At 47.5% G+C, this 20439-nt stretch overlaps 1 protein-coding gene across 16 annotated transcripts in view; it reads right to left on the bottom strand.

The window, feature by feature from the left end:
* TENM4 (teneurin transmembrane protein 4) overlaps positions 1–20439 on the bottom strand; it is a 1515223-nt gene that overhangs the window by 40964 nt on the left and 1453820 nt on the right. For 12 of the 16 annotated variants that reach the window (XM_083499088.1, XM_083499080.1, XM_083499085.1 and 9 more), the window contains 5 exons: positions 18850–18993; positions 16483–16732; positions 12719–12739; positions 8763–8995; positions 7659–7813 (listed from right to left, as the gene is read on the bottom strand). In XM_083499088.1, coding sequence (XP_083355214.1) covers positions 7659–7813; positions 8763–8995; positions 12719–12739; positions 16483–16732; positions 18850–18993 — 803 coding nt within the window. The remainder of the gene's footprint in view (positions 1–7658; positions 7814–8762; positions 8996–12718; positions 12740–16482; positions 16733–18849; positions 18994–20439) is intronic. The other 4 variants (XM_083499084.1, XM_083499090.1, XM_083499078.1 and 1 more) reach the window with 1 other exon arrangement.

The following is a 20439-nucleotide window of genomic DNA, read 5'->3' as shown; positions in this document are numbered from 1 at the left end:
TCTCTGCCTTGCCGACAGCCTTCTGAGCGCCTGCTACTACGCTTGCAACCTTGAGTTAGCATCAAGAATGTAAGTTTATTCGGAAACGGCGAGGGAATTCCAGCCCTCCCCCCCTTCTTAAAACCAATTCCTTGTCAACAACGGCTAAATATTTTATGGCTGCTGGTCCCTCACTGCCTGAGGGGCTCTGACTGAAGAGACCTCGAGAGCGGCTTTATAGGATGAAAGAAGGGAGAGTTCCCTAACCGGGGTGGTTTTAAAGAGACCTCTCATTTGCGAGATGCGAGCGGGCGACTCGAAAACGGGTCCCTCGCCTTTGAAAGAAGGAAGAATGGGAGCCTGGGCTCCAGATGGCTGCTTTTTAAAAGCTTTTGCAAGGACTTTTGCAAGACGTATTGTATGCATTTTTCAAAACGCATCCAAGGATGAGATGGAGGTGGGGAAAGCTTGGGAGCTGGGGAAATATGATGGACCATAAAGCTTCCTAAAGTTCAGTTGGAATAATAATAATAATAATAATAATAATAATAATAATAATAATAATAATTTATACCCTGCCCATCTGACTGGGTTTCCCCAGCCACTTTTGGCAGCTTCCAGAAAAATATAACAAAAATAATAAAATGTCAAACATTAAAAGCTTCCTAATACAGGGATGTCTTCTAAAAGTTTGGTAGTTCTTTATTTCCTTGACATCTGATGGGAGGGTGTACCCCAGTGAGGGTGCCACTACCGAAAAGGCCCTCTGCCTGGTTCCCTGTAACCTCACTTCCTGCAGTGAGGGAACTGCCAAAAGACCCTCGGAGCTGGACCTCAGTGTCTGGGCAGAACAATGGGCGTGGAGACACTCCTTCAGGTATCCTGGGCCGAGGCTGTTTAGGGCTTTAAAGGTCAGCACCAAGACTTTGAATTGTGCTCGGAAACGTACTGGCAGCCAATGTAGGTCTTTCAAGACCGGTGTTATGTAGTCTCGGCAGCTGCTCCCAGTCACCAGTCTAGCTGCCACATTCTGGATTAGTTGTATTTTCCGGGTCACCTTCAAAGGTAGCCCCATGGAGAGTGCATTGCAGTAGTCCAAGCGGGAGATAACTAGAGCATGCACCACTCTGCTGAGACAGTCCGTGGGCAGGTAGGGTCTCAGCCTGCATACCAGATGGAGCTGATAAACAGCTGCCTGGACACAGAATTGACCTGCGCCTCCATGGACAGCTGTGAGTCCAAAATGACTCCCAGGCTGCGCAGCTGGTCCTTCAGGGGCACAGTTACCCCATTCAGGACCAGGGAGTACCCCACACCAGTCCACCCCCTGTCCCCACGAAAACACTACTTCTGTCTTGTCAGGATTCAACCTGTTAGCCCGTTAGCATGCATATATATAACATACAAAAGTGAATTACATTAGGGGGAATTGCATACAACGTTGTGTATGTTCAGACAAATGGCTGCTGGCTTAGATGACTTTAAGAAGGGGGCTGGAGAAATCCACAGAGGGGTCTATCAACAGCTATTTAGCCATGTTAGCTGAACCCCCACATCCCAAGAGAGTATATCTCTAAATAACACTATCTGCCAGGCGGCAAGCAAACAGAGGTGTGCTGTTACTGCCATAGCTTGGGACATAGGTGCCAACTCTAATAATAATAATAATAATAATAATAATAATAATAATAATAATAATAATAATAAATTTATACCCTGCCCTTCCCAGTTCAAAAACCAGGCTCAGGGCGGCTAACAACAAATTTAAAACACTTAATTATAAAAGCAGCATAAAATACAGTATAAAAACATGAATATCAATAAAATTCAAAATTTAGGGGAAATAAGCTTTAGATAATCCCCAGGGCTAGCTGGCTGAATTGGTCCTACTTGGGCCAGCGAGGAGGCCAGGGGAGAATTAGCTGTGGGGCCTCAGAGCGGGTGATCTTCATAAAAGGGGAGGGGGAGGGAAGAGAAGGGAAATGAAAGATCAGGCTGAATTCAAATTAAAGGCGAGGCGGAATAGCTCTGTCTTACAGGCCCGATGGAAGGAGGTTAAATCCTGAAGGGCGCTAGTCTCATGGGACAAAGCATTCCACCAGGTCGGAGCCATCACTGAAAAGGCCCTGGCCCTGGTGGAGGATAGTCTGACTTCCTTAGGGCCTGGGACCTCTAAACTATGGTTGTTCATGGACCTTTGAGCTCTGGGTGCCTGAGCACCCACAAAATTCCCCATGAAGGGGCCGGGAACCCACAAATTTCAGTGCACGCTGCATGGCACCCATGGTCCCGGGTACCCACAGTTGCAGGGCCAAGTTGGCACTCCTGCTGTGGGATTCCCTCAAAGCTGGCTACTGTGGGGAAAGAAGAAAGGATCAATGGGCAAGTTAGGCCACATCAGAGCTATTATTGTGTTACATTCCCTGCGCACCTTCTCTAGCTGGGAAGGCTGGTGCGAGGAGGTCTAGAGGCAGCGATTCCAAAGGCTCAGCAGATAACTAAACAAGCTGTACAGTGGTACCTCGGGTTAAGAACGTACCGTATTTTTTGCTCTGTAAGACTCACTTATAGAAGAAGGCGCAGCAGAGACTGTACTTTTTGAGAATACTAAGGAAAAACCATCTTCTGCAGAAACTGCTGCTTGCCTTCTATCACTGTGCCATTGAGAGCGTGCTCACTTATGGCTTATGTGTGTGGTACGGAAGCTGTACTACCCAGGACAGGGTGGGGTTGTGCAGGGTTGTTAAGGCAGCAGAGAGCATTGTTGGCTGCCCACTCTCCACCTTAGAGCAGATTTATGCCACAAGGTGCCATAGGAAGGCACTGGACATAGTAAAAGATCCATCGCATCTTGGTCACTGTCTCTTCGAGCTTTTGCCGCCGGGACGGAGATACAGGTCAATGAAGACAAGAATGAGCCGTCTTAAGAACAGCTTCTTCTCCAGAGCGATCTCGGCCCTGAATGGGAAGCCCCATTATATTGTATTGTTTAATTAGTGTTTTTATGGAGCAGTCAAGTAATTTCGTTGTCCCCGAAGGGGGCAATGACAATAAAGATATTATTATTATATTATTATTATTATTTTTCCCTCCTAAAAAGTAAGGGGAAATGTGTGTGTGTCTTATGGAGCGACTGCAGGCTGCGCAGCTATCCCAGAAGCCAGAACAGCAAGAGGGGTTGCTGCTTTCACTGCGCAGCAATCCCTGTTGCTGTTCTGGCTTCTGAGATTCAGAATATTTTTTTTCTTGCTTTCCTCCTCCAAAAACTAGGTGCGTCTTGTGGTGGTCTGGTGCGTCTTATAGAGCGAAAAATACAGTAATTCGTTCTGGAGGTCCGTTCTTAACCTGAAACTGTTCTTAACCTGAGGTACCACTTTAGCTAATGGGGCCACACGCTGCCGCCGCCGCCGTGCAATTTCTGTTCTCATCCTGAAGCAAAGTTCTTAACCTGAGGTACTATTTCTGGGTTAGGAGAGTCTGTAACCTGAAGCGCCTGTAACCTGAAGCGCCTGTAACCCGAGGTACCACTGTAGTTTGGCGGTGCTTTTAAAGAGGACTTAAAAAATAATAATCTAGTTTGAGTGGAGAGATGGTGGAGGAAATTGCAGGTCTAAGTATATATCAGGCCCTTGCTTGCAGAAGAGAAACCACAATGTTCGCCAAGACAGATTTTTTCTTTTTTTAAACAATCAAACTTTACCTCTGGTCCACCAGGCAGGTGACTTTTGTAGGGCTGTAATTTTTATCCCGCTCATAAATGGCAGACGGTGGGGTAGCTGCCACAATGGAGCGGGAGCAATCTTTTCAAATTAGGGGGAGAAAGAAGCAAAGTAACAGGTGCCAGGTGGATGCCTGGAAATTGCATGGGTGGTTGTGGAAAGAAAAGAAAAAACCCCATTGACTTCCATTGTGCCTAACTTACAGTGCTCAAGCTTTCCAGCCAGGAGCTGTGGTTCCATAGAACAAAGTTTCATCCCCCAAGCCGTAATAATAATTATTTGAAGCGTGCAACCCCTGGCAGATTTAGAGGTTATGGCTCCAGGCTGATGCTGATTATCGGGACGGACAGTGCCCCTGAAAACCAAGCCCTGAGCAGCATCAGTTTGCCTACCTTGTGCTAAGAAATGCAGGTGTCAAAATAGGTTTTTTTCCCCTATATAAAAAAATAAAAATAAAAATTGAGCAGCTGGACTGAAAAAGCCCAGCATGAAAGCCATTTGCAATCTGAAGCAATTCAAGATTCTTCGTTTTCCTGCTGTTGATAATTTGGGCAGAACAGACTTCAACCACTGTTTCTGAGATATTAATTTGAACCAGTCCCCACTCCAAAATGTGCTGTGTCCAATTTAGGAAGTCTCCGACACAAACGGAAAGAAAAAGTACTTCCGATGAGCAAATGAGTTGTGTATGTAATGGCAGACCTGAAACCATTTTGAATTTAGGCTGCTGACTCCTAATAATAATAATAATAATAATAATAATAATAATAATTCATTTATATCCTGCCCTCCCCAGCCGAAGCCGGGCTCAGAGCGGCTAACAACAATAAAAGCAACACAGCATTCTAAAATGAATTCATTTTAAAATCAATTCAAAATCAAATTAAATTAATGGCAACCATTGGACTATACTATCATTTATTGATTCATCTCTCTCTCTCTCTCTCTCTCTCTCTCTCTCTCTCTCTCTCTCTCTGTGACACAAATTGCCAACTGCAGTAGTCTCTTAGCCATTGGCTGAGCTGCAGTGATGTCAGAGAATGCTCATATTCTGAGGGCGGAACGTTGACAAAGCAGTTCAGTGGCTGGAAAAGGGAAATGGCTTGAGATGAATCCTCTTACAAGACTGGAAGGCAGGTGGTAAAAGACAGGGGGCTTAGATGGCAAAGGAAATGGGGATAAAGTCAGAAGGCAGCTGCAAAAGGCTCATCTAAGCCAGAAGCTGAGGCTCCAAGACTTTGGCCACCTCATGAGAAGAGAAGACTCCCTGGAAAAGACCCTGATGCTGGGAAAGATGGAGGGCACAAGGAGAAGGGGACGACAGAGGATGAGATGGTTGGAGAGTGTTCTCGAAGCTACCAGCATGAGTTTGACCAAACTGCAGGAGGCAGTGGAAGACAGGAGTGCCTGGCGTGCTCTGGTCCAGGGGGTCACAAAGAGTCGGACATGACTAAACGACTAAACAACAACAAGCCAAGGAGCCAGAGGAGGAAAGAAAAAGCTAGAGAAGTTAGAGAATGAGAAGGTAATGAGAAAGGAAGGTGAAGGCTTTTTCGTTACTATGGAACAGTTTCCCCAACCTGGTGTCTTCCAGATGTTTAGATCACAACAACAGATCTGACCTGCTGGCTGGGGGCGATGGGAGCAGCAGTTCAAACTCCCTGGAAGGCCTATGTTGGCAAAGGCTGTTGCAGGTGAAAAGTAAACAAGACAAATAAGAAAGTGAGGAGGAATTAAAGAACCTTTTAATGAGGGTGAAAGAGAAGAGCACAAAATATGGTCTGAAGCTCAACATCAAAAAAACGAAGATGATGGCCACTGGGCCCATCACCTCCTGGCAAATAGAAGGGGAAGAAATGGAGGCAGTGAGAGATTTTATTTTCTTGGGCTCCATGATCGCTGCAGATGGTGACAGCAGCCGTGAAATTAAAAGATGCCTGCTTCTTGGGAGAAAAGCAATGACAAAGTTAGACAGCATCTTAAAAAGCAGAGACATTACCTTGCCAACAAAGGCCCGTATAGTTAAAGCTATGGTTTTCCTAGTAGTGATGTATGGAAGTGAGAGCTGGACCATAAAGAAGGCTGATCGCTGAAGAATGGATGCTTTTGAATTATGGTGCTGGAGGAGACTTTTGAGAGTCCTATGGACTGCAAGAAGATCAAACCGATCCATTCTGAAGGAAATCAGCCCTGAGTGCTCACTGGAAGGACAGATCCTGAAGCTGAGGCTCCAATACTTTGGCCACCTCATGAGAAGAGAAGACTCCCTGGAAAAGACCCTGATGTTGGAGGGCACAAGGAGAAGGGGACGACAGAGGACGAGATGGTGGGACAGTGTTCTCGAAGCTACCAGCATGAGTTTGACCAAACTGCGGGAGGCAGTGGAAGACAGAAGGGCCTGGTGTGCTCTGGTCCATGGGGTCACAAAGTGCCGGACACGACTAAACGACTAAACAACAACAACTTCATGAGCACTAGGGGACAGGCAGCCAAACGGGCCATGCAGGTAAAAGATAAACTTAAGGAAAGGAAATAAAAATGCACATGGATTTGACACAACCAGCAAAATATTTGCAGGTCTCCAGCTCCACAATATTGATTGTGCGCACACCATGCCAGTTGCTGTTTCGATTTGATGAAGACATTGTCCAGAGTGCTTACGGTCAAAAGGGACATTTAAAGCCCAGGTTGGAACACAGGAAGTGGATTGAGAATAAGGAGACAAAGTCAGGCCGTTTCCCCTCCCAAAAGACCTCTGCACTCAGTCGGATAATCCAGTTTTCCAGACTGCAAATGTGTGATGATACAGCAGGAAACCCCTACATTACTGCAGTTTGAGAGCACCGCGGCTTGAGAGTTCCTGTGTATCTTCTTCCCAAAAGCATTGCAGAATGCTGATTTCAGTGCAGACAGGCAAAAAATGAAGATATTGGAAGGTCGTGAATTCCCCGAGGTTGCATCGGAGACAGGAACGAAGAGAATTTATTCATGGTGGATACTTTGGAATGAGCAGAGCTGTGGCAGCCCACGAGAACCTTTGCGGAAGAATTTCCTATTGAGCTGTAGTGATGCCACGCAATAGCTTGACCAAAGTTGCCCATGCGTTGGCAACCTCAAGGTCAGATGACTGCAATGCCCTCTATGTGGGGCTGCTCTTGGGGGCTGTCTGCAGGCCAGTTAGGGCAGATCAAGGGGCAAACTGGTGCAAATACACCTCGCTTGCGGTATTTGCAATGGCTGGCAATCTGCTGCCAGGCCAAGTTCAGGATTTTGATATTAACATAAAAGGTGTTACGTAGCTCAAGACCTTATACCAGGCACCCCCAAACTCAGCCCTCCAGCTGTTTTGGGACTACAACTCCCATCATCCCTAGCTAACAGGACCAGTGGTCAGGGATGATGGGAATTGTAGTCCCCAAACAGCTGGAGGGCCAAGTTTGGGGATGCCTTGCTTTATACACTCAGAAGGTGACTAACTGCAGTCTGTAGGAAAGCTTCTCCTACAGGTTCCTAAGATGCCAGAAGCCTGCTGCAAATGCAAATGTGAAAAAGCATTCCTGTCGATACATGACAGGTGCTCAGTATCTGTTTTTTCTCTGCATCAGTAAGATTTTCCAGCTGGATGAAAAACCTCAATTTTTTGTATCTTCTTTAAAAAAAAGTATATTCTGTTTGGTTTTTTTGGGAGTTGTTCTGAATTGCTTTTTAGTTGTTGTTTTTAATCACACTCTGCACATTGCCTCAATGACTAAACGGTGACGACAGAATATGCACAAACATTCCAACTTCTGAGCGAGAAGGCGCTGTGACAGAACGTGGGGAGGCAGCGCAGCCTGTAAGGAAAAGGTGCCTGGAGGAGGAAAAGGTAATTGGCTTGCCAGACAAGAGATGGAGAAGTTCTGCCGTGGCAGATGACGAACAGTTTTGACAGTGGAGAAGGAATGAAGAGGCCTTAAATACCTGTGAGATATCCATGACTGAGTCACAGCTCAGAGGCCGGGCGGATGTTAGGTCATTGGAACCAAGCACCGTTGAGATGATCCCATTCTGATCGATGCGCCGGATCATGGTGCCATCCACAAAATAGATGAACCCAAATTTGTCGACTGTGATGCCTGCGAAGAGGAAACAAACCCAGCTTGGATTACTGCGCAGAAAGAAATTCACTATATATATCTATATCTATAAAGGTAAAGGGGACCCCTGACCATTAGGTCCAGTCATGACCGACTCTGGGGTTGCGGCGCTCATCTCACTTTATTGGCCGAGGGAGCCGGCGTACAGCTTCCGGGTCATGTGGCTAGCATGACTAAGCCGCTTCTGGCGAACCAGAGCAGCGCACGGAAACACCGTTTACCTTCCCGCTGGAGTGGTACCTATTTATCTATTTGCACTTTGATGTGCTTTCAAACTGCTAGGTGGGCAGGAGCAGTGACCGAGCAATGGGAACTCACCCCGACGTGGGGATTCGAACTGCCGATCTTCTGATCAGCAAGCCCTAGCCTCTGTGGTTTAACCCACAGCACCACCTGCGTCCCTCTATATCTATCTATCATCTATCAATCTATCAATCAATCAATCCACACTCAGAACCACACACAAATGCATGCTTGTTCCAAAAATTCCAAAAATGTGTTTGGCATCAATTCATGGCTGCCAGGCACTTCGGCTCAAGGGAACTGCCAGGCACTTCGGCTCAAGGGAACTACGGCGCAATCACATGATGTCATGTGATTGGCAGGTGGGGCTGCCCCTTCCACCTGTCAAGATTGCCCTGTAGGCAGCCTAAAAGATTCAGCCACTTCCTGGAAGGCTGGGATAAGGACTTTTGCAGCAACTGTTTTACACGTAGTGACGAGATAATTCGAAAGTGGACAAACTCTGCTTGGCTGAGTCCTTGACATACACCGATTAAAATTACATCTGCAGGGCTGCCAGCTAAAGATCAAATGCATTGGGTCACCCCATTTTTTAAAAGTAAAACAACCTGAACTTCCTAGGTCAACCCAAAACTGCCTGTATCGAAGCCATCGCATTCTGCTAAGGAACAGCCGCCCCTCTTACCCCTAGGGTTTGTGAGCGTGGCCTCCGTCGCTTTTCCACCGTCCCCGCAGCGGGTGTCATCAAAGGGAAGACACTGGTCTCCTGTTCCGGCCACCACCTCCGAGTTCTTCACAACGTCTTTCACCACGGTGATCGACTTGATTCTAAAGACACGGCGGCTGTTGGTGTCGGAGAGGTAGATGGATCCGGAAATGGGGTCCGTGGTCAGGTAATACTTATGAGCGGGGCTATGGCTGCAAAAACAAAGGAGGCGGGATATTGAACTTGCTCCTACATTCGCAGGACGACAATCAGGAATCCCGCTGCAGGTGCGATGATGTCACAGCACCATGTAGCCAATCAGATTTGGCTATACGGGCAATGTCAAATGAAGCTCACACATTGCCTGAGGGCAAAGGCAGAATGTGCTCCCATTATTGGAGGAGGAGGAACAATGAACTTTTGTCCCCTAACACTTGGCTCTTATGTACCGTGCAATATTTTTCAGACTCCTCCCCCTGAAAGCTGAGGCACAAGAGTGAGACTTGTGAGATTCAGGTCTCACTTTACTCGTGTGTAGCTCTGATCTGATCCTTATTCATTCCTTGAGGTTATGTCATTAGACAGAGGGCGGAATGCTCACAGAGTTATGTGGAGCGCCCAGTCCAGTGGCTGTGTTCACACATTACAATAACCTCGGTTTATTATGCATAACAGCATGCTAGTGCATGCCGTTGGATCCTTCCCACTTTGCTCTTTCCCTGGAGAAAGAAGGTGAAAACAAACTAGGAGGCTATGATTACGCTTGGCTTCCTATTACATCCAAACTTGGGATTGTGGCCTTTTGCTCCCTGAGAAACCAGCCTCCCTGCTCCAACCCTCTTTCTGAAGATCTCTGAGAATTGTAGATTATGGGCTTATCCGCACTTATCTTTCACCTCACATTTTGCTAGGCAGAGATATACACTTTCCTGGTTCGTCTCCAAGCGTGTTATTATTATTATTATTTGGTTTGTTTAACCCCACCCCTTTCCCCAAGAAAGCCTGATCTCTCCTGCTGAATCGGAGCAAATGGCAATTCAGGTTTTCGCGGGGAAAGTGGCAGGGAAGCTCAAACCTGTGCCTAGAAATATGGAACAAAGATTAAGTTTGGATAAGCCCTTTATTGAGGGGAACAGGAGTCTCCCAGTGACTTTCAGAACCCTTAGCAAACCGTAATTCCAAGGATTCTTTGGAGCATGGGTAGGCAAATGAAGGCCCGGGGTCCGGATCTGGCCCAATCGCCTTCTAAATCAGGCCTGCAGATGCTCCAGGAATCAGTGTGTTTTTACATGAGTAGAATGTGTCATTTTATTTAAAATGCACCTCTGGGTTATTTGTGGGGCCTGCCTGGTGTTTTTACATGAGTAGAACGTGTGCTTTTATTTAAAATGTATCTCTGGGTTATTTGTGGGGCATAGGAATTCGTTCATTTACACCCCCCACCCAATATAGTCCGGCCCCCCACAAGGTCTGAGGGGCAGTGGACTGGCCCCCTACTGAAAAAGTTTGCTGACCCCTGCTGTGGAGGAATCCACAGCTGTTGAAAGTGCTATGGTACTGCTTTAAATCTATAGTGCAGATGAGGCCTAAGACAGGAACCCTGGCCTATCATGGCATGCAAGTCCGGCCACTGCCTGAATTTTGTAAAAACAAAAACAAAACCACCCAAAGAACATGTTGCAAATTACTTACCTAGCTAGCGTCCCACCTGGCTCATTCAAGTGTCATGCCATGCACCTTGCTAGAAACGGCCATTTTACATAACCTTGCCCTTTTCTCTCACCTCTCTCCCAAATGCTCGGCATCCCTCAATTTGTAAAAAAATATATATAATAATACCTCTCTCCTTTGCCCTGCCTATTGAATTAACTTAGTACCTTTTTCATAGAGCGAGGGAGCCGGGCAGAAGAGAGGGCTGTTTGTGGGAAGACCTATCTGATTTATCCCAGAATATCCCCCTGTGATTTTACCTTATTAAAGTCTGAGCAGATTTCATCTGCGCACAATGACACTGATTCTTGCTAAATAAAATACTCTGACCTTTAGCGACTCGGGATGGCAGTTTGGGCTCCATCTGTATTCCTTCTCGATGACAGCAAACTGGCAGGGTATTATTTCATTTACCTGCCCGTCACTCAACCTGAGAATCCACTTTGTGTGTGTGTGTTGGGGGGGAAGGTGCCCTGTGGGAATCCGCCATCCATTTTTATCAGGCCCCCAAGAGTTCGCCACTCTTCTCCAGCAAGACTCGGCTGAATGTCAGTCAGCTCTTGAGCGGCTCATAATCACCGGAGGTGGGCCGGAGAGGCATTAATAACCACCGGCTGACATTCCCCAGCACCTTGTTCGCCTCCAAGACTTTCAAAAGCACTTTCCGCGGAGACTCTCGTCAAATTGGACGAGGCCGCGGCGGTGATTTACACACAATGACACACAGACAATTTGGACAATGTGACCCCTCTAACCACTTCAGGTGTGGAGGAGTGACAGGTTCTGGCAAGTCTCCCCTGGCGGTCTTCTAGAAAAAGCATTTTTCACCTCAGAAAAGTGACGGACAGGTAGTAGCCGACGGGCCAGGTCCACCTCCTGAGTTAATTTGATCTGGCTGCCCGACCAAATTTCAATCAGCGCAGGAAAAGGAGTTTGGACACATTTTTATGTAACTATGGGGGACAAAAACCCTCAGGTCTGGTCTGCATATGGGGTGGAATGAACTAGCTGCCTTGGGTGGCAGAATCCTGTGGGGTGGCGACCCTGTGGGTGCCCTACCCACCCCGGCAATTTTTTGCTGGAAGCCTCCCTTGAAAATATATTCCCACATATGTCTCAATAGGCACACAAGCACCACACTCACACCCACCAACCCAGAGGATCATATTCCCCACCCCCAGCAACAAGATTTATTTGTGCCAGGAAAGTCGGATTTCTTTCCCTGCATGAGTGGTTTAAGACATCCAGATTCCCATACAACAATGTCGTAAACAAACACAACATTTTGATACCCAGAAGCAGTCTGAAATCTCTGTGATTTATTCTAACCTAGGTATTTTTGTGGGGAATGTCCATTCATGGGTGGACGAGGGCAGATGTAGATCTAACCAAGATCTAATGTACTTGGAGCAATCGCCATTGTGCTTAACTCTGCTACCAGAGAGTAAGAGACCTCTCTTCCAAACATTTCTCTCCGGCAGAAAAGTTCATTGAAGTGCAGAAAGCACATCATCTTGGCATGTCCTGGGCATGCTTTTAGAAAAATACCTAGGAATATAAAAAAATGCCCTGTTGGGGCAGACCAATGACCCATCTAGTCCAGGATCCTGTCCTCACAATGGTCAACCAGATGCCAATGGGAAGACAGACATGAGCACTCTTTCCACTTGAGATGGGCAGCAAGTGGTATTCAGAGCCAAAACACCTCCAATAGTGGAGGCAGAATACAGCCATTTTGGCTAGTAGCATGCATTTCTCTACTGCTCCTTGCAAGGCATGTTTCGTCTGTACAGTCATCGGCTTACAGACGCTTCAGGTTGCGTTTTTTCGGGTTATGGATTGCCAAAACCCGGAAGTACCAGAACGGGTTACTTCCCGGTTTCGGCGGTCGTGCATATGCAGAAGCGCTAAATCGCGCATGCGCAGAAGCGCCGAATCGCAACCTGCACATGCAGAGACGCACCGCTGCGGGTTGCGAACGTGCATCCCGCACGGATCACGTTCGCAAGCTGAGCATCCACTGTAATTTGTGTGTGTGTGTGTGTGTGTGTGTGTGTGTGTGTGTGGCATCTAGCAACAAAATATCATTTGACAAATAATCCATACACCATGTAAAAAAAACCCAACCATCTACATATAGCTCAACAGGCAAGAAGTAATAAACGAGAGAGAACACGCAACGGAGGAAGGGAGAGAAAGCGACGGTTGTCCGCTTCTTGGCTTACCTATGTCTGAAATCTTTATTTCTGACAGAAGAGCAGGAAAGCAGAAGAAGAACAAGACAGGAGGAGGAGGAGGAGGAGGAAGAGAGAGAGAGAGAGAGAGAGAGAGAGGAGAGAGAGGTTAGCGGCTGAGCTCCGAAGCATTATTAGCAGGCTGAAAACTTGACAGTAACAACCACATTGTACAAGGCAATAATAAATAAAGATTTAGCAAGCCTGACACTGATACATTTCATAATGGAGATTACTTGTCAGAGGAGCTGCCTTGTACATTGCTGCTGCCCATCACTGGGGGGGGGGGGCGAGGAGAGAAAGTGATCTCCTGGATGCCTTTGGAGTTGCAGCTTAGGGACGGAGGGACACAGAGCAGTTGTCATGGGGTCCGCGGTTCCCACGGCCGCCTCCGTCTCGAGATGTCGTTTCTTGAGACAGATCTCCCCGGCGCTTTAGGGACGACTCATACAGCCCTCCTTGCACACGGTGGACCGGGTACCTTTCCCCTTTCACCGCCGTGTCCTCGTGAATGCAAAGAACAGCTGTGAGAACAGGCCTCATACTGTGAGCATTCGTGTCTTAAGAAAAAGTGGGGAAAAGCAGTTCGTACCACCGGTCTTCTATTTTACAGAAAGGCAATTTAGCAGCTGCAGCATCGCGGCCAACAATGCACGTCGGTGTGTATTTTTAAAAAACGTTTGAGCGAGGCTCCAAAAGCAGCCGCAGGAGAGAGGGGGGGGGGAGAGCCGCGCTGATGTTGAGGCTGCTTTTTGTTGTTGTCCTTGTTCCCGAACAAAAGTTACAAACCTTCCCTCGCGGCAACCTTTTCTGAAACCCCGTTTTACAGCCCTCTGGAAACAGGCCCCCCCACAAAGAAACCACACTGAAATGGCAGTCCTCACCAAGGGAAAGGGCTTTGAAAGAGGCACAGAGTTTTAAAAAAATGTTTGCGCCCTCCAAAAAGGCCACAGTTTCCACAGATGTCCGTTAGCTGAGACCAGCCACTCTGTGGGCCTTTAATAATTCCTTGATCCTTGGGTGTTTAAGCACAAAAGAAACAGAAACGGCTGAAGTCTTGCTTTCATACCAGAGTATGCCTACTTTGGAGGCAAGGAAGTAAGTTGTTCTTCTGAGGATCTGGGAAAGGATTTGGGGGGGGCTGGGGGCTAGGCAGAAGGTTGCCCTTAAATTCATTGAGATTATTTGCCCACCTAGACCAGTGTTCTCTGCTCCAACTGGCAGCAGCTCCCCAGGGTCTTTCTCACATTTGCTGCCTACTTGGAAGGAGTTACAGATAGGTAGCAGTGTTGGTCTGCCATAGTCAAAATAAAAAAATTCCTTCCAGTAGCACCTTAAAGACCAACTAAGTTAGTTCTTGGTATGAGCTTTCGTGTGCATGAAGAAAGTGCATGCACACGAAAGCTCATACCAAGAACTAACTTAGTTGGTCTTTAAGATGCTACTGGAAGGAATTTTTTTACTTGGAAGGAGTGATGCTGGAGACTGACGCTGGGACCTATTGCATGTAGAGCATGTCTCTCCCACTGAACATGGCCCCTTCTTCCCCCCTATGATCTCATCTGATTTAGGAATGGCTTTGTAAAGTCTAGACCAGGATTGATCCAAACCAGAATTCCAGAACGCTCTGAGCTAAGCATAGGCTAGTTCACCCCAAGATTTACAGAGAATTATGGAAGAGTTTGCATGGAATCATTGGCAAGGAAACTATCCTAAAGCAAACCTCTTTACCCAAAGCAGTCTCAGTCCAGATTTTTTGTTTCTAAGAGTCCCAGGTCCTGAACACCGTATGCTTAATAACACCATATTCAAAGCGGTTTTATACCACTTAATGTGCCTGCAATTTTATCCCTGCATTTTTTTATTAATGCTAACTAAGGAAGCAAACATTAGCTTGAAATTGGGCTGTGGGAAAAGACTGCAACACTTCCTTTCCAGAATTTTTGGATCTTGAGTGGGAAAGGAAATTTGGAAGTAGGCTCCTGTCTGGTTTAGACTACCGTATTTTTTGCACCATAACACTCACTTTTTTCCTCCTAAAAAGTAAGGGGAAATGTCTGTGCGTGTTATGGAGGGAATGCCTACGGGTGGCATGCCTACGGATTTTCCTCCTCTAAAAACTACGTGCGTGTTATGGTCGGGTGCGTGTTATAGAGCGAAAAATACGGTAATTTCTTTAGAAGCCCCAGACTTAAAGCGAAGGTAGGCTTGGAATGAATCCTTTCACAACCTCTAGATGTCTGGACATTATGGGTTGCATCCAATGTAGTGCTACGCTAAAGCAACCTTAACTGTACGACTTGCTCTGCTGGGATGTTGTTGCACAAAGCGAACGCAACGGCAGGTTGCACAAACACTTGTGCAAGGAGTTTCTGCAAAGCACAACTGTTGCGCTGGATTCTGCTGCTGCACAATATTAAAACCCAACCCTCTACGGCTCGGTCAGAGTCCTTGCTTGTGTTTTCGAGACAGTCGCGGGAGTCAAGGACAGATCTTTCTGGCAGCTTCTCAGAGCTGTTGCCGTTCCACTAATATGGACACAGGGGAAGCACACAGGGGTAGAATTCCTTCCAATGGCAGGTCACCTTTCCATTATTTCTGAGGGCAGAAAGCCCACCCTCAAATCCCTAAAGAGGCTTCCTGCCCGCTTCTATGAACTTACTGCCCTTATCTGCAGAGCTCTCCATTGGCTTGCGCTGTCCCTTCCAACTTGTTCCTGTTCTGCAGGGAGTTGGTAGGACGGCTAAGAAGAAGAAGGCAGCTTCAGGAAGGTTTGGGACCTATAAATCACAGCTAACTCGCTGTCCTACTTATGAATGACTCTCTGATGTTCCCATTACCCTGCTACCCTTCCAATATTAGATATTTCCTTGGGGCTGCATATTAATTTTGCAGTGCGGGCAGCAGAAGCGCCGCCAAGGAGATGCTTGGCTTCTTAGGCAAAGCCTTCTCTGTGCCCCATTTGCCCTGTCCGTCCTTTCATTGCAAAGTTTTGCTCTCACTAAGCTACTGGATCCCATAATAGTCGGAGTTCAAGCTGGCTATCAGAACTGGGGGGCTTGTGGAACTGGCTCTTTGCAGATTTTGAATGTGCAGGCAGTGTTGTCACAGTCTCTCAGATTCTGCACTTCTCTGGATTTTAGGATAAAATACGTTTAGAAATGCACATTTCGAGAGAGAGAGAGAAAATATGCATTTAAAACATGGGTTTTTGTGTGGGGTTACTTAAAAGGAAAATCACAGTTTAGCATAAAAATGAGATTAAATGGACCCAGTACGTTTCCGAGCACAATTCAAAGTGTTGCTGCCTAAACGGCCTCGGTCCAGTATATCTGAAGGAGCGTCTCCACCCCCATCGTTCTGCCCGGACACTGAGGTCCAGTGCCGAGGGCCTTCTGGCAGTTCCCTCACTGCGAGAAGGCAAGTTACAGGGAACCAGGCAGAGGGCCTTCTCGGTAGTGGCGCCCGTCCTGTGGAACGCCCTACCACCAGATGTCAAAGAGAAGAACAACTACCAGACTTTTAGAAGACATCTGAAGGCAGCCCTGTTTAGGGAAGCTTTTAATGTTTGATGCATTATGGTATTTTAATATTTTGTTGGAAGCCGCCCAGAGTGGCTGGGGAAGCCCAGCCAGATGGGTGGGGTATAAATAATAAATTATTATTATTATTATTATTATTATTATTATTAATTCTTAAATGGATGCACAAATTCAAAAGAGACACAGTAGTTGACAGATCTATCCCCTCCTAACCTTAATTCCAGTACGTTGGTGACGTTTCCAGAGGGGAAGATTCTACGGATGTAGTTGAAGTCCCCAACATAAAGGCTTCCGTCCGAGCCGCAAGTCAAGGCAACAGGAGCCAGAAGCTTGTTCCCATCGGCAAGGCCATTGCAACTGGGGCAGGAGATGCTCCTCCTGCGGCCGTTCCCCATGATGCTCCCTATGACAGGTGGCTGCTGGGAGATGAACTGGTTCTCCCCATTTCCTTTGTGCAGGATACCTGGAGAATAACAGAAAGCAAAACAGAGAGGGGGTGACTCTGCTGCGAGGGGTTTGGAGGCTGCAGCCAGGGTAGCTGTCGGGAAGCCAGCCAGCAATAAATCACACAGTGTAAGTGAAGTTAACTCTTTGCTGGAAGAAACAGGAACTGCTCAGGGGTCTTGACACTATGAGACAGATGTGGAGGCTGAAGGTCCCCAATGACTGCCTAAATCTCCTTCTCTCCTGGGCAAGCAATCTGAGACTATGCCGATGTGCCTGTCTCCGCTCCTCTCTCCTCCTGTTTCAGCTTCTGCTTCTTGACTGCTCTCTGCCACAGCCTCTTCCTGCTCACTAAACCCTGTTACCCCTTCAGCTTCCTTGCTTCCTATACCAAGCCTCAGAGCAAGATAGGAACTAATTTCCGTATGCCGTCTCCACGAGATGTCCGGAGGGTGGCAACATGAGAACAGGGTCTTTTCTGCGGTGGCTTCCCATTTGTGGAACGCTCTCCCCAGGGAGGCTCACCTGGCACCTTCATTATACATCTTTAGGCACCAGGCAAAAGCATTCCTTTGGCTGATTAACACTCTAAGGTAAAGGGACCCCTGACCTTTAGGTCCAGCCGCGGACGACTCTGGGGTTGCATCCCTGATTAACACTCTATGTCCCTTGTGGGATGGAGGGGGGCATTATTAGTTTGCTTTGGTTTTGTTCTTATTTTTATTTGTGTTTTTATGTTGTGAACTGCTCTGAAATCTTCAGATGAAAGGTGGTATACTACTATTATTACTACTACTACTACTACTACTACTACTACTACTACTACTACTAATACAGTCGTACCTTGGAAGTTGTATGGTACCCGTTCTGGAAGTCTGTTCGACTTCCAAAACCAAAGCGCGGCTTCTGATTGGCTGCAGGAAGCTTCTGCAGCCAATCGGAAGCCACAGAAGCCCCATTGGATGTTTGGCTTCCAAAAATAGTTCACAAACCGGAACAGTCATTTCTAGGTTTGCGGCGTTTGGGAACCAAAACGTTTGAGAACTAGGCTGTTCAAAAATCAAGGTACAACTGTACCAATTCTGACCAAGTCAAAAGGAAACATGACATCATGGGTGATCCTTCAAAAATCTCATTTTTAGTCCCTTCTGCTCCCCTGTCAAGGTCAGGGGCCTCTATTGGCCTGCCCACTCTAGTTGTGTGTTGGGACGCGGGTGGCGCTGTGGGTTAAACCACAGGGCCTAGGGCTTGCCAATCAGAAGGTTGGCGGTTCGAATCCCCGTGACGGGGTGAGCTCCCGTTGCTCGGTCCCTGCTCCTGCCAACCTAGCAGTTCGAAAGCACGTCAAAGTGCAAGTAGATAAATAGGTACCGCTCTGGCGGGAAGGTAAACAGTGTTTCCGTGTGCTGCTCTGGTTTGCCAGAAGCGGCTTGGTCATGCTGGTCACATGACCTGGAAGCTGTATGCTGGCTCCCTCGGCCAATAAAGCGAGATTAGTGCCGCAACCCCAGAGTCGTCCACGACTGGACCTAATGTTCAGGGGTCCCTTTACCTTTTTTTAGTTATGTGTTAGTGAGCCACCAGCCACGCAGGAAACAACCGCTCTGCTAGATCTCCCAGGACAGGTCCCTTGCTGTCCCCCTGTGATTTACCACCCTCTAGTCCTGCTCAGGCTTCTTTGCAACGCAGCTCCTCTAAAGGACATATCTGTGTGTCGTGCACAGAGGAAATCCAGGGAAATCTAGGATGGCCACCCCAGTCCATGTGCCTGGATTTCCTCTGCTCATCCCTGACGCACCGGAATTCAAATGCCTACTCTAGAAGGACGGCGGCACTCGGGGCAATCTCTGCCAGAAGGAAAACGCTTGCAAGGGATTTGCAGAGGCCAGTTGCTCCCCGAATGAACACCCAAAGAGGTTGGCACCATATGTAGGTTGCAATAAATAATTTGTTAGCAATGTATGTGTGAGGGCACGCTTTGTGTGTGCTCCCCCCTCTCTCGTTTGGGCTGAATTATTAATGGCGATCAAGCTACCGCTTGCCGCGCAACTGTGTCAACCCCTGTGCTATTTTTATTATTTGCAAGTCGGGGCGGTGTGGGGAGGAGGAAACTGGGGCCGAGAAGACCCGACGCACCGCTTTGGATGTTGAGGGCGTGGTGCTTGTCCAGAGACCACCCTCCGAGTTTGGAAGCGTCGATCTCGTAACCTTGAAGCACCGCCGTTCGCTTCTCCCACAGGATCAGGTCCGGACACGATTCGTATTCATAGCCCACCGAAACTGGGAGGGAGAGACAGAGAGAAATGGAGACCCGCAGCTTAATGGCCTTAGAAGTGCACACTCAGCACAGAACGGAGGTTTCTAATTGGGTGGCCGGGTTGGCGAGAAGGGGATTTCTGCAGGCTACAGCAGCTACTTATTTAAAACATCGTCACATCCATGCAGAGCATCCCTTTTTAAAGGCTACGGAGCATTATAAAAAAGGTCAGCGTAGTAATAGGTGTTGAACAAATGCGCTAATGATTTTAAAACGGCCGGATCAGGGACGTGTTTATTAGACACGGAACGCTCAAGGTCTTCGATTTGCATTTTGCACTTTTTTTCTGCTTTAGTGGGCAGAGATGTCCACTGATGCAGGACGGGAGGAGAAAGAACTAAACGCAGAAAGAGAACATGCTGTGTTTTAGGACAATCCACATGTACCGCATTTTTCGCTCTATAAGACGCACCAGACCACCACAAGACGCACCTAGTTTTTGGAGGAGGAAAACAAGAAAAAAAATATTCTGAATCTCAGAAGCAAGAGGGATCGCTGTGCAGTGAAAGCAGCAATCCTTCTTGCTGTTCTGGCTTCTGGGATAGCTGCACAGCCTGCATTCGCTCCATAAGACGCACACACATTTCCCTTTACTTTTTAGGAGGGAAAAAGTGAGTCTTATAGAGCAAAAAATACGGTAGATTAAGCAGGTGATCAGCGAGTGACGGAAAGCTCCTTACTCTCTCTCTCTCAGGGCCTGGAGGCTGATGTTTGTCTGGGGGCAACAGAAGGTACCCCAGTTATGGAGTGTAAGGAAAGAAGGAAGTTGCTGCAGGATCAGGCCCAAGGCAGATCTCGCCTGGTATCTTGTTATCACAGTGGCCAGCCACATGCTCCCTACCTGCAGTTCCCAGCAAATGGTAAAAAAACCCAGGCTGAGCAATACTCCTTGCTCTGCCCATGGTAATTGCTTAAGTCGTGGATGTGGGCTGGCTCAGCTTTTCCACTTGGAAGGGAGGAAGCAACTAAGATTCTCCAGCCCACTCCCGTTCTCCAACTCGATGGGGGCGGGACTGTCACCATCAACAACAACCTTTCCCTCCTGTCATCACAGAAACCCTGGAAGTGACTTACACCAGACGTTTAAAAGCAATCAGCCCTCCCCAAAACCAAGCCAAGCAAAGCATAAAAGAAGAACAAGGAGCAGCAGATTGAAAAGAATAAATCATACACCCAAAAGAGCCAGGGGAAAATACCATATTTTTCGCTCTATAAGATGCACCAGACCGCAAGACGCACCTAGTTTTTGGAGGAGGAAAACAAGAAATTTTTATTTATGAATCTCAGAAGCCAGAACAGCAAGAGGGTCGCTACGCAGTGAAAGCAGCAATCCCTCTTGCTGTTCTGGCTTCTGGGATAGCTGCGCAGCCTGCATTCGCTCCATAAGACGCACACACATTTCCCCTTAC

The sequence above is a fragment of the Podarcis liolepis genome (assembly GCF_965112155.1).
Source record: "Podarcis liolepis genome assembly, chromosome: 4".
Classification (NCBI taxonomy): Eukaryota; Metazoa; Chordata; class Lepidosauria; order Squamata; family Lacertidae; genus Podarcis; species Podarcis liolepis.
The sequence above is the reverse complement of the archived record's forward strand: the minus strand, read 5'-3'. Positions and strand labels throughout refer to the sequence as shown.